The following is a 13,346-nucleotide window of genomic DNA, read 5'->3' as shown; positions in this document are numbered from 1 at the left end:
TATCTATCTATCTATCTATCTATCTATCTATCTATCTATCTATCATTTGTAATATTTGCAAAAATGAAAACTGCTGCTTCTGTGTAGATTAGAGAATCAAAGTGTATGCGCGTTGTGCACGCTATACATTATGGTCAAGCATGCGCCCTTAAAATAGCATAATGAACAACGCGCAACGCACCACTGACTTTAGACTAGGTTCTTTCTGGCCAGTGGCGCAATTGTTTTATGGAACAGTAAAATAGCACCAGGGATTGTTTGCGCCAGAACACGCCTCCTTTTTTGCGCTGAACCGCCCAGGGAGCGCAAGTTCATTCCCTAGTTTAGCGACGTGCTTCTGTGGAGGGAAAAGCGCGCTTTGCGCATGAAACATGCGTCGGTGTACAAAGTCAATTGCGCTGGGTGCAAGATAGGGCCCCTTGTGTGTGTGTGTGTGTGTGTGTGTGTGTGTTAGCAGCTCCAATTACCTCACACAGGCATGCACTGAACATTTCAAAAACTTTTAGCCTTTTATGTTCAAACCGGAGTCAGACAAAGATGGAGAGACTCAAGAAAAAGTGGACATTTCTGAATGGTTAGTTCATGAATTAAGGTATCGTATGTGTAGTTATCTTCTAGTCATTGATTAGCAGATGGAGAAACTATAAATTCAATTTCTGAATAGAATCTCTGTAGACCCTTAAGAACTCAGCAGTCTGGAGGCTAAAATAATCAGAATAATGCCAGAATGCAATAAGAGGCTTAAACTAATAGTTGTGGATTTCAGCATTTAAAATGGGCAGTTGGCTGTTATAAGATGTACATTTTTCTGTGTGGTTAATGAGGATGCTTAAATGTTGACATGGAGTCAGATTATTCGTTTGTGCCAGGCCTAGACATTGTGTGTGCTAGCAGATGAATTAACATGACTATAAAATGCTGTGTGGTCTGGTTTTGTGACTGGTATTAATTTAAGTGACAATGGACTGACGTGAAACTAACTTTCAATGAAACTAACTCCATGTGAAATGTCTTCACTGTCTACACTTTGTTGAATTTCATAAAACCTGGGCCAAATTTACCCACAAAATCAAAATAGAAGTAAAAATGAAAGACACTATTGTTCAAAGGTTTAAGGTCGTTAACATTTTTATTGCCAGATTTACTAACAGCTTGCGTCAGCACAAACCCTCTTTTGGGGTTAAAAAACTAATGTCAGGATTTAAGACGCACAGTAAAAAAATTGTGCTGAAACAGCATTAACACAATTTTTGCGACTGACCTTATTGCATATGCAATATGCAATCTCTCGAGTTTCCCTTTCAGACGCAATGAGTATGTAAATGAATCATGCAAGGTGGTTTGCACTAGTCAATTTACTGGTATTTGCGCCATTATTTACTGCCCCAAAAAGCATGTCTTAAACAAGATGCTAATTTGCACTGCTCCTGGTAGATGGTGTTGGTCATTATAGAAATGATCCGGCTGCGTCTGTGTTCTTTAATTTGCGCGTCATCAGTAGATCACGCGCAGAACTTTACACTCCCATCTGCGCTTTTTTGGAATTGCGCTCTCACGCTTATTTACCCTGTTTAGTATATCTGGCCCCTAATGTTTTTGAAAGAAGACTCCTATGCTCACCAAGGGTGCATTTATTTGCTCAAAAATACAGTTAAAACTGTAATATTTTTAAGATATTATTACATTTTAAAATAATTGCTTTGTATTTTAATATATTTTAAAATGTATTTTATTCCTATAATGGCAAAGCTGGATTTTCAGCAGCCATTACTCCAGTCTTTAGTGTCACGTGATGCTTCATTTTAATGTGATTTGAAGAATAGAAAGTTCAAAAGAAAGCCTTTGTAACCATTATAAATTTATTTCATGGTAACTTTTGATCATTTGATGCATTTGATGCTGAATAAATGTATTTTTTTTTTTAGAATATAAAATGTTAAACATCTTAATCTTTCCAAAGGGTATTTAAATGTATCCTGTTTTTGTGACCATTAAGATGTTTTACATTGTGATGTTATCGTCATGAAAATTAAGCAAATTTAAATTTCTATTATTATATATTTCTATTGTATTTAAATTAATTATTATACAGCCATGGCCAAAAGTATTGGCAGTGACATAAATCTAGTGTTTTGCAAAGTTTGTTGCTTCAGTATTTGTAGATCATTTTTTCACATTTTTGTGGTATACTGGAAAGCAATGATAAGCATTTCATAAGTTTTAAAGGCTTTTATTTGAAAAAAAACATTCAATATTATTTTTATTTTTTTTAAATCTTTCCTTTTCCCTTAATCCTCCCTTATCTGGCTTATGCTACTCTGAGCAATGCCTGCACTTTGTATTTTGAGCACTTTTTGCGTTATTTTTGCCTCTTCACGTTGACCCTTCTTCTTCATGAGCTCTGCAATTTACTCTGACCAAATCCTGACCAAGCTCAGAGTTGATCACAATTTGTGGGCTTTGGGGTTCTCTATGGGATTAAGATCTGTGGAGTTGACTGGCCATGGATCCAAAATTTCTGAGCCGCTTCATTATCACTCTTGCCTTGTGACATGGTGCTCAATCATGCTGGAAAATGCACAGATCAACACCAAAATGCTCCGGGGTCATTGGGAGAAGTTGCTCTTGCTGGAAGTTTTGAGACCATTCTTAATTCATTGCAGTGTTTTGGGCAGAATTTTGGCAGAGCCCACTCCCTTGGATGAAAAGCAAACCCACATATGAATGGTCTCAAGATGCTTCTTTGTTGGCACCACATAGGACTCATGGTAGCATTCACCTTTTCTTCTCCGGACAATCGATTTTCCAGATGTCCCAAACAGTAGAATGGGGATTCCCCACTAGAACATCAGTAGCTGACTCCTCGGAGGAGATGGACCTGGCACTTTCTGGACACTCTGAGATAGGGGTGTGCACGAATAGTCGAATGTTTGAATATTCGATCTGTAATTAATATTCGAAAAATAAAAGTACGATTTGAATTTTACTATGTTGCTTTGCTGGCCGTAAATGCAGTGAATCCATGATAAATCCCAAGCACTAAGACTCACAGTTATAACTCAATCCACTGAGTGGCGCTGTGGAGCGTGTTAACAAGTTGATTATATTTGATCACATAATGTTGTCGTCTGCCTCGCGAAGTTCAGAATTACTTAGTCAAGTATATTTGTATAGCGCTTTTTACAATACAGATTGTATCAAAGCAGCTTCACAGTATTAAATCAAAATAGCACAACAAGGTTTGTTTCTAGTGGAAAAAAACGTCCACGTTTGGAAAAGGCTGATCAATAGTATTATTTATTGATTACATTAAATTAAATATCCCCAACTGAGCAAGCCAAAGGCAACAGTGGCAAGATAGACAGTGGCAACTTAGATGAAAATGATTTTACTAAATGATCTTACAAAATAGTTACTTTTGATCAAAGGAATTCATGAAACTGAGTCGCTTAGCACACCGCTTAGCACACCGTTGTCTTCGTGTCTCTGCAATGTCTGTCACGTTTTCTCACCCGAATATGTGGATATTATTGTTTTTCTCAACATGAACGTGAAACAATATAATCAAGATAACCATATGCCGACTCGAAGATATATGTACGTTCTGTGCGATAATTTGCGCAGTCTCCTCTATTAGCGGTCTAACATATTTGTAACACGGCGTCGGCTTTGCAGCCTTGGCTAAATGAAGTATACACGAGGCTAGATAATGATCTGAGATGTCATCGCTCTGCTGCAGAATTTCAACGGCATCAGCATTGATTTCATGTGATAATATTAGATAGAGAGTATGATTACGACAATGAGTAGGTCCTGACACATCTTTTTCGTTATCTACATGTATATTAAAATCACCAACAATTAGGACTTTATCTGCTGCCAGTATTAACTCTGATAGAAAATCAGCAAATTCTTTGATTAAAGTCTGTATGGTGCCCTGGTGGCTTGTATACAGTAGCCAGCACAAATGTCCAACGTGATTTATCATTTACACTAGATAGTGTTACATTAAGCACCAACACTTCAAAATAATTATATTTGAAACTAGACTTGATGCAATTTACTGTAATTTAATTCTGAAGATATTACTATAATTTATAGCAACACTTCCCCCTTTGCCTTTCAGACATGGTTCATGTTTATAACAGTAATCTTGGGTGTGGACTCATTTAAAGTAATGTAATCGTTTGGTTTTAGCCAGATTTCTGTCAAACACAGCACATCTAGGTTATAATCTGTAATCATATCATTAACAATAAGTGCTTTTGAAGTAAGGGATCGAATATTCAGCAACCCGAGCTTTACCATTTGTTCATCCGTATTATATCTGTTTTTTATTTGTTGAACATCAATTAAATTTTTACCCTTGAATGGGTTTAGAAGTTTTTTGTATGTCCTAATTCGGGGAACAGACACAGTCTCTATATGATGATATCTAGGTGAAAGAGGCTCTATGTGATGGGATTTGTGTGACCTTGGTGACGTGAGACAGCTAGCAGACGGTCGGTTAAGCCAGCCTGTCTGCTTCCTGACCTGAGCCCCAGATTGTCATGTTTGAGCTCTAAGACTATGTGCCATATTACTAGAGAGAAGAGCAGCACCATCCCAGGAGGGATGAATACCAACTCTTTTCAACAGGTCAGGTCTGCCCCAAAAACTTTTCCAATTGTTTATGAATTCTATGTTATTACGCAGACACCAATTAGACAGCCAGCCATTAAGTGAATACAATCTACTAACTATCTCATCACTCCTGCGAACAGGAAGGGGGCCAGAGCAAATTACAGTGGCTGACATCGTACTTGCAAGTTCACACACCTCTTTAATGTTATTTTTTGTGATCTCCGACTGGCGGAGTCTAACATCATTAGTGCCGATGTGAATAATAATCTTAGAGAATTTACAATTAGCATTAGCCAGCACTTTTAAATTTGCTTTGATGTCAGGCGCTCTGGCTCTCGGCAAACATGTGACTATGGTGGCTGGTGTCTCTATTCCGTGTAATATAATCGCCAATAACTAGGGCACATTCAACAGAATTCACAGTGGGTGTTTCACTGAGTGGGGAGAATCTGTTTGATGTTGTAATCGGAACGGAGGAGCAGTGTTTTGTCCCGCGACTACAGCGTCTCACCGTCACCCAATTACCCTGCTGCATGGGCTCTACTTCACTAATGCTGGGTACACACCAAAAGATAATCGGGCTGATTTTGGGCCGATTTCCCCCCTTCCGACAATCCTAGCTATGTCCCGATTATCTTGATGGTTCAACAGATTATCTTATCAGATTTTCCCTTGGTGTGAGGTGTGTTAAGAGTGTCCGAACCTGCTCGGAAGAACGTCGGAGCCGCCCCGATCGCGAATCGTAAATATTAAACATGTTTAATATTTACGATCAGAAATCCTGATGTGTGGGGGGAACCCCGAGGACAAACGTGCGAACGTTCTGGAGATTATCACGTGAAGCGAAACAATATCCAATCAGAAAGTGAGATGATGGAAGACGGTCATTCTCACACACACGCACACACGCAGGAAGCTGAGTGTTATAGGCTAAGGGTTCAGTGAGGGATTAAATAGGCTAACTTTTTCTAAAGAGAAAATAAATACAATAAAGAATAAATTAAGACAATAAAGAATGAATATATTTCTGTATAAAAGGTTATATATAATGGTGGGTACAATGTTTTTTTTTTTTTTTTTTTTTTTTTTTATGTGAATTTTCTGTGAAAATCATTCATCAAACACTATCATCATAATTTCTTCCTGCATATCATCCGACATGCTTATTCTGAAGTCTCGCGAGCTTTTGTGAGATTTCCTGTGTTCACAGTCGAGAATCTGGTTGAAAATCTGTTTGTGTGTGGTGTGCTGTCTTTGTCACATCATGGCACACCACACACTATAGGAGCAAAATGCTTAAATCTAGGATTTTTTGTCCTCATGTTTGTGGTCTATCACATTTTGAAAATCTTATAAGATGTAAAAAATCTTTTGGTGTGTACCCAGCATAAGCTAGTTCACTAAGCTAGTTGCATCCAAAGCAGTATCTAAAGCCCACTCTAGACACTCTTACAATTAACCTCGATTAAAGTTTGGATGCGTGTCTCTAGTTCTGAAATCTTCCCCGTCAGCTTTACTATCTCCCTGCATTTATCACATGTAAATCCTGTGACGGAGAAGGCTATGCTATACATGTTACATGAGGTGCAGGTGACAATAAGAGGAGATGACATGACTCACCGTGTTTGTTGACTGATACTCACCACAGTTTTTTGATGAACTCGTAAAAGGCGCGAGATAAATAAATAAATAGAGCGCACAGAAGGCGCGAGCACGCTGGAGAATAAATAAATAAAGAGCGCACGGATGGCACGCTAACAGGCTAGCGAATTACTAGCGTGTTGTGCTAGCAATAACGATTTAGATTGAAGCTAGCGATGTCAGGTTAATGTGTGATGTTGATTAAGTTATATTTAGCAGTATAAATAACAAGGAATGATAGTAAATAATGATTAAAACAGAAAGATACAAAGCTTACAGACGCAAACTAATGCAACGTGGTAGCAGCAGCAGGGTAGACAGGAGCAAAGTCATCAGAGAAGATCAGGCAGATCTGTCTTTGTGAAGCCTGTCTTGTAACTGAAGTCACGTAGGCAAGGTTATCCTGGAAGAAAACATGCTTCCTTCTGCTCTGACAATGTTCCCCAACTCAAAGGATTGTTTTTTTCCCACAGGACAATGCTCCTATCTACACAGCCCAGTCAAGGTGTGGACGGAGGATCATCATATCAACACCTAGTCATGGCCTTTTTTTGTTATTTTGACCAGTTGTCATTTTCTGCAAATAAATGCTCTAATGACAATATTTTTCTTTGAAATTTGAAAGAAACGTTGTCAGTATTTTGTAGAATAAATTCAAAAATGTAATTTTACTCAAACAGATACACATAAATAATAAAAAAATTTCAGTGGTCTCTTAATTGTTTCCAGAGCTGTATATACACAGTGCTATTAGTATTTGTACCCCTTCATTTTTTCACATTTTATTTATGTTGCTGCATTGTTGCACTACTTTAAATTACTTTTTTTCACATCAATCTACACTCCATACACCATAATGACAAAGCAATAAAACAGACGTGTGACAACTTTGCAAATTTATAAAAAAAAAAATAAAAAAACCTGAAATAATTACATTGCATAAGAATTCATACCCTTTTTTGGGAGACCTGAAACTTAGCTCAGTAGCATTTTAATTTTGCTTGTAGATGTTACTACACGTCAAGTGGAGTTAATCTGTGGCGAATTCAATTGAATGGGTATGATTTGGAAAGACACACCACCTCTCAATAAAAAGGTCTAACAGCTGAAAATGCATATCAGAGCAAAAACCAAGCCATGAGGTCAAAATAACTGCCTGTAGAGCTCTGTGACAGGGTTGGGTCAAGACACAGAACTGGGGATGACTACAAAAAAAATTCTGCTGTTAAAAATTTTGCATTTAACCTGCTTAATCCTTAATGGAAGAAGTTTAGAAAAACCAAAACTCTTCTTAGAGCTGGCTTCCTTGCCAAACTGAGCAATCAATGGAGAAGGGCCTTGGTTAGAGTGGTGACCAAGAAGCTGATGTTCACTCTAGTTTAGCTCCATGATCATATATGGAGATGGGAGAAACATACAGAAGGACAAGCATAACTTCAACACTTCACTTATCTGGGCTTTATGGCAGAGTGGCCAGAATCAAGCCTCTCTTTAGTGAAGACACATGAAAACCCACTTGGATGGATTCTCTCAGACTGAGAGAAACAAGATTCTCTGGTCTGATGAACCTCAGTTCCAAGCATCATGTATGATGGAAACCAGGCACTGCTCATCACCTGCACAATGCCATCCCAACAGTTAAGTGTGGTGGTAGCACCATTATGCTGTGGGGGTGTTTTTCAGTGGCAGGGACTGGGGGACTTGTCAGGGTAGAAAGAAAGCTCAACGCAGCAAAATATAGAGATAGCCTTAATGAAAACCTAATCTGGAGCATTCAGAAACGAGACAGGGCAGACGGTTCACCTTCTCATAGGACAATGACCCTAAGTACACAGCTAAGACAATGCAAGTGGCTTATGGACAACTCTGTGAATGTCCTTAAGTGACCCAGCCAGAGCCCGAACTTGAACCCAATCGAACATCTCTAGAGAAACCTGAAAATGGCTGTACACCGACGGACCCCATTCAACCTGACAGAGCTTTAGAGGAAAGCTTGTCGCAACATACCCAAAAAGATTAAACTAAGTACTCAGCTAAGGGTACAAATACTTATGCAATGTACTTATTTCAGTTTTTCAACAGTTTTCACAAATCTGTTTTTTGCTTTGTCATGGTGTATGGAGTGTAGATTGATGTGAAAAATATATATATTGTACATTATTTTGATAGTGATAAGATTTAAAAAATAAATAAATACATATCTGGATGCATTACATTGAATCCAGAGGGAAGTCCTAAAAAATGGGCATTATTTTATTTATGCAAAATATATATTAATTATTTCTTATTTTTGGTTCCTACCATCTGAGAGCAAGTGATTTCTCATCCATTGGGCACTGAACAACCATCTATTTATCCATTTCATATTGTTCAGTGCAGAGAAGAGTGTAGGAAATTGCGTTGATGGGAACAGCAATGGCCACAGGCCTCTTCTCATATTGCAGACCTGGGAAAAGGTTAGCTCAAGAACACATGCTCTAAATTGAGCTTAATATGAGCTGAGGAAAAGGTCAAGGAGGGCTACTGGTCAACTTATGTCATAAGAGACATTAGCTGTGAGAGCGAGAGATCAACTAATTACCCAATGACACGCTAAGATGGACAGCATTGTCACCTGCGATCACACACCTACTCACATATCATGCTCCATCATGCCCTTCCTCAAAGCTTGTTTAAATTTCGTATTCAAGATGTTCATATCACAATCACTCATAGCCTCCCTCCACCACCTAATTCCTGCAAATTAATGTTAATAATGTATTGCCCTCAGTCAAATCACAGCTGGTAGCTGCTAGGAGGATCATGTTAATGTAATGAAAAGCACAACTGCAAGACCCTCACTGATCGTGTGTGAAGGTTGAGAAAACATTAATTTAGTTCTGCTCCCATTTGCATAGGTATAAGCCTCATTAATAGAGGCATTATCAGTACAGTGCTATGAGTATCGATTGTCACATACACATACAAACACGTACAACCCTCATCTCCTGCACAGTTCAAATGAGGTATTAGGAAACTACTTTATTGTTCTCATCTGTCTTATTTGGAGTCTGTATGGCCAGTGTATGACCCCAACTCTCAGATGAGGTTTTTTTTTTTTTTTTTGCCATATTACTTTCATGAAAATTAATTAAATGTTCATCACTGTAATGTTTTTAATATTATTTTATTATATTTAATTATGACATTATATTGTAAATATTGTTATTACTAGTAGTATACTATAATATTTGTGTTGTATGTATTATTTTTAATTATTATATTATATATTAAATAAAAAATTACTTTGAATGTAATGACAATTCCGGGGGAGTGTCAAGGCAGCACCAGACTCTCCCTCTCCTGCCACCCATACACAACCATTACACTCACCCGAGTTATAATCATCCGCAAGGAAAGAATTCAATCACTGACTATGTACTTTATGTCCAAACCCAAGAGGTGGTCAGCGAATGGAATAAGGCACCTTCCGCACTGCCTACTGGTAGGAACTGGAACCTGCCCTGTGGCTGCAACTCTCCACGTATGACAATGCTATGGGCCTTGAGCTTTTTATCCAGCTATCGGTTAGACTGTGTTTGGATGAAGTCCTGCGTCAGCGAACATCTAGCTCTGCATTCCCCGACCACTAGCCATTCACCACGCCCTCCAGAATCAGATTGAACCGGAAGTGCAAGTGGATCTTCCATCTCACACCCACTCAAATATCAATGATGCATGGAAGATTAGGTGTGCTTACACTGCGGAGCTCCACTGCAGACATCATTCTTGGGTGACTTTGGCCAGACCAGTCATGCGTCATCAGTTGTCAAGGTGGTGAAATGGACCCGGGAAGGTTGAAGCAGTACAGTCTTGGGCCATACCTCCCCAGAAAAAGAACTCCAGAGATTCCTAGGTTTAACTAATTTCTACAGGCAATTAATTAGAAAGTACATTCAGATTGCGGACCCTTTGAATTCCCTTCCAAGCCCAAATCTCTATCCTGGAACCATCAAGCCACAGTAGCCATCCAACGTCTAATGGACACTTTCACCAGTGCACCCATCCTGTTACATTCTGATCCGACTAAAGCATTCGTTGTTGAAGTCGATGCCTCTACTTCAGACGTTGGAGCTATCCTATTACAGCGGCAGGGGCATCCACTTAAGCTTTATCCATGCACCTTCCTCTTTAAGAAACAGCTTTAATTTGCAGAACTACGATATCAGCAACTAGGAGCTATTGGTAATCAAGTAGAACCTGCTCTGCTGTGATGTCCCAAGGGGCACACTTGCATCCCCTCCAACTTGTAAATCTCCCCAACATCTTCCAACAGCCAAGCTCCTTCCTCTGCCAGTTCCTCGACAACCAGAGGACAGTTGTAGAATTCATCACAGATCTTCCAGTATTAGACTTCTACTCCTGCATCCTGGTTGCAGTAGTTCAGTTCTCCAAAGCCTGCCATCTGGTGTCGTTGCAGTTAATCTCCTTGGTCAGGAGAAGCCTGGGACAGACGGAGGATCCAGGAGATCGTCTGCTTCTTAAGGACATATTGCCACAGCCAAAAGCACAGTTGGAACCAATTTCTGTCATCAGCCGAGTATGCATAGAACTCTACGTCAGCCCACCCCTGTTACCCTGGTCAGAAGAGCCCTTGAAAGTACCAGCTGTGAAACCCCTGGTTTGAGAAAAGCGAGAGGGTCTGGGACATACACATACATCTTCTGCTGACAGTCCGGTGCCACAAGAGCCAGGCTGATGCAAGAAGGTCAGAGACATCCAAATGCCAACCGGGACCGCAGCGAACTTCATATACTTTTGAAAATCCAACGTTTAGTTGATCCTGATAAGCGCTCATTGTCACAGTTGTAAATACAACAGCTTTCGTCTTCCATGAGGTGGTTTGGTGTCACGATGGCTTTGTTTCCAGGCGGACCGTTAAAGAATGCGACACATGTCTACTGGAAATCAACCAATCAGATGATGACTTCGGAACTCCCAAAGTGATTCTGATTTTTTGCGCCTTATGCAACAGACGTTCAGCGAACGGTCCATGGGCGTGACGTCCTCATTGTGACTTCTCATTGTTCTTCCTCGTTGTTTCCCAAGTTGATCCTCATCATCAATCTCCTTGGTGTTTTCCACATCGACTTCTTTCCATTACAAAGACTGTTCAGTTTCATTTTCCTCTCACTCTTTCTTTTCTTCTTATGTGTGTAATGTGTAATGCAATTCCTATTTCATAGATAGATAGATAGATAGATAGATAGATAGATAGATAGATAGATAGATAGATGTTTTGCTACGCACTTCATTCCACCAAGCGTTGTTTGTTTTCTTCTTATTTATTTAAATCCAGATAATTGATTTACAAAACATTGAAATTAAGGTACAAATTATACTAAATGAAAAAACTTCAATCAAATTTATGAAGTGCGTAGCAAAACACAAGCCCACTACCATGCTTCCATGGCCTTGGAAAAGGCCAAAACACTGTCAAAAGTCGTCTCAGGCCCACTCCATATCTCCCGACATATTGTATTCAATCCATTTCCACGCCCTTTATGACGTATCCCATTTTCAATATTTTCTTTCTTAATTAACAGATTAAATTAAAACAAAACAAACAATATTATAAAAGTGTAACAAAAACATGAAACCAAATAAATTAACTAATTTTTTTACAACAAAAACAATTAAGAAAAAATAAAGTAATAGGGACTGAATTGGAGAAAAAGGTCAGACTTGAGTCATGTTTGTTAGTAGTAATTACTCATTTGTCCTGATGTCATTGTAATGTGTCAAACAACAGGCTAATTAACTTGTCCTTTTGATAGGTTACTTCCTAGTCCCCCCTGTCTGCAGGTAGTAGATGCTTAATCCTTCTTCATTCCATTTTAACATGACCTTAAATGTGTGCGTGTGTATCGCTTTATCAACGATATTTGTGATATTTGTCAAAATATCACACATGCATTTTTTTTAACTCATGGTTATTGCCATGTTTTTATTGAACAGAATGCAACATTCAGCAACAGAAATGCATCAAGTACAATGCATCATACGTCCCACAAATGAGCATACACAGACATTTGTATGCTCATGGCCTACAAACTGCTGTCACCAAGGTTACGGTGCTACTAAACCTAACTTAAATAACCAGAGAACCGCTCACTCTCTCATAAACACGTCTTTCGACCAGCCGCAATGGTATGTGCCTCTAGAAGTTTTTTCTGACACTCCTGGACCCTAAGGATTTGTCCGTATGTGAGAAGTTTATGCTGCATGTTGGTCACATAAAAATGTCAACCACTGAGAAAGGAATTGATCATGGACGACTCTTAATAATGTAGTGTTGGACACAGTTAGTATGAATGATGGAAACTACTATATGTCTAAATAATACGATGTATGAATATACATTTAAATAGTTTATTAATCGTTTACTTACACTTTCTAAGTGATCTTATGAACCACTGACAACTCCTATAACTGGTTTGTAAATAATGCAATACTTCATTTAGAAATGATACATTTATCAAAAATAAAGTATGAAAATACAATTATTAAACATATGATATATATGCTTATAAATCAAGAATAAAGCATTTATAGCTGTATTTATAAACTGCTTATTACTGTCTATTAATGCTTTATAAATGATGAATTAACCATTTACTAATGCTTAACTAATGATTAATAGCATGCAGTTATTATAAAGTGTTTGCATGACTTGTCCTTTTATTCTTATCCAAAACGAGGCAATCAGAACATTATGGAGCACTAACACTCTTGTGTAATTTTTGTTACTCAAAGCCAGAAACTTATGACTTCCAGGAAATCCCTTATATGGACAAAGGCATTCAGCTGTTCACTGTAACAGCAGCTAATTAAAAAGGCTGAAATGTTTTGACTGATGAAATGTGAAGACAATAAACACACGGTTTTATGTGTGTGTTTTCAAGCCATCTCAGTGTATTTATTGACAATAAAGTATATGAATAATGCAGTGCTAACTGACAGCCTTTTTAATGTTTTTGAAAGAAGTCTATTCTGTTCACCAACGATGCATTTATTTAATCCAAAATACAGTAAAAACAAAA

The 13,346-nt window shown here is 38.4% G+C and overlaps 1 protein-coding gene across 6 annotated transcripts in view; it reads left to right on the top strand.

Moving 5' to 3' along the window:
- The window catches only part of specc1 (sperm antigen with calponin homology and coiled-coil domains 1), a 289,370-nt gene that overhangs the window by 222,925 nt on the left and 53,099 nt on the right, over positions 1 to 13,346 (top strand). Inside the window, exon 11 of one of the 6 annotated variants that reach the window (XM_079870557.1) lies at positions 6,738 to 6,981. The exons of the other annotated variants lie outside the window; for them this stretch is intronic. Within the exon in view, the coding sequence (XP_079726683.1) occupies positions 6,738 to 6,827 (90 nt within the window). The 3' untranslated portion in view covers positions 6,828 to 6,981. Of the gene's footprint in view, positions 1 to 6,737; positions 6,982 to 13,346 lie in introns of those variants that run through there. 6 annotated transcript variants of the gene reach the window in all.

This window comes from Squalius cephalus (assembly GCF_949319135.1).
Source record: "Squalius cephalus genome assembly, chromosome: 5".
Lineage (NCBI taxonomy): Eukaryota > Metazoa > Chordata > Actinopteri > Cypriniformes > Leuciscidae > Squalius > Squalius cephalus.
Note: the sequence above shows the minus strand (reverse complement) of the source record. Positions and strands in the feature narration are given on the sequence as shown.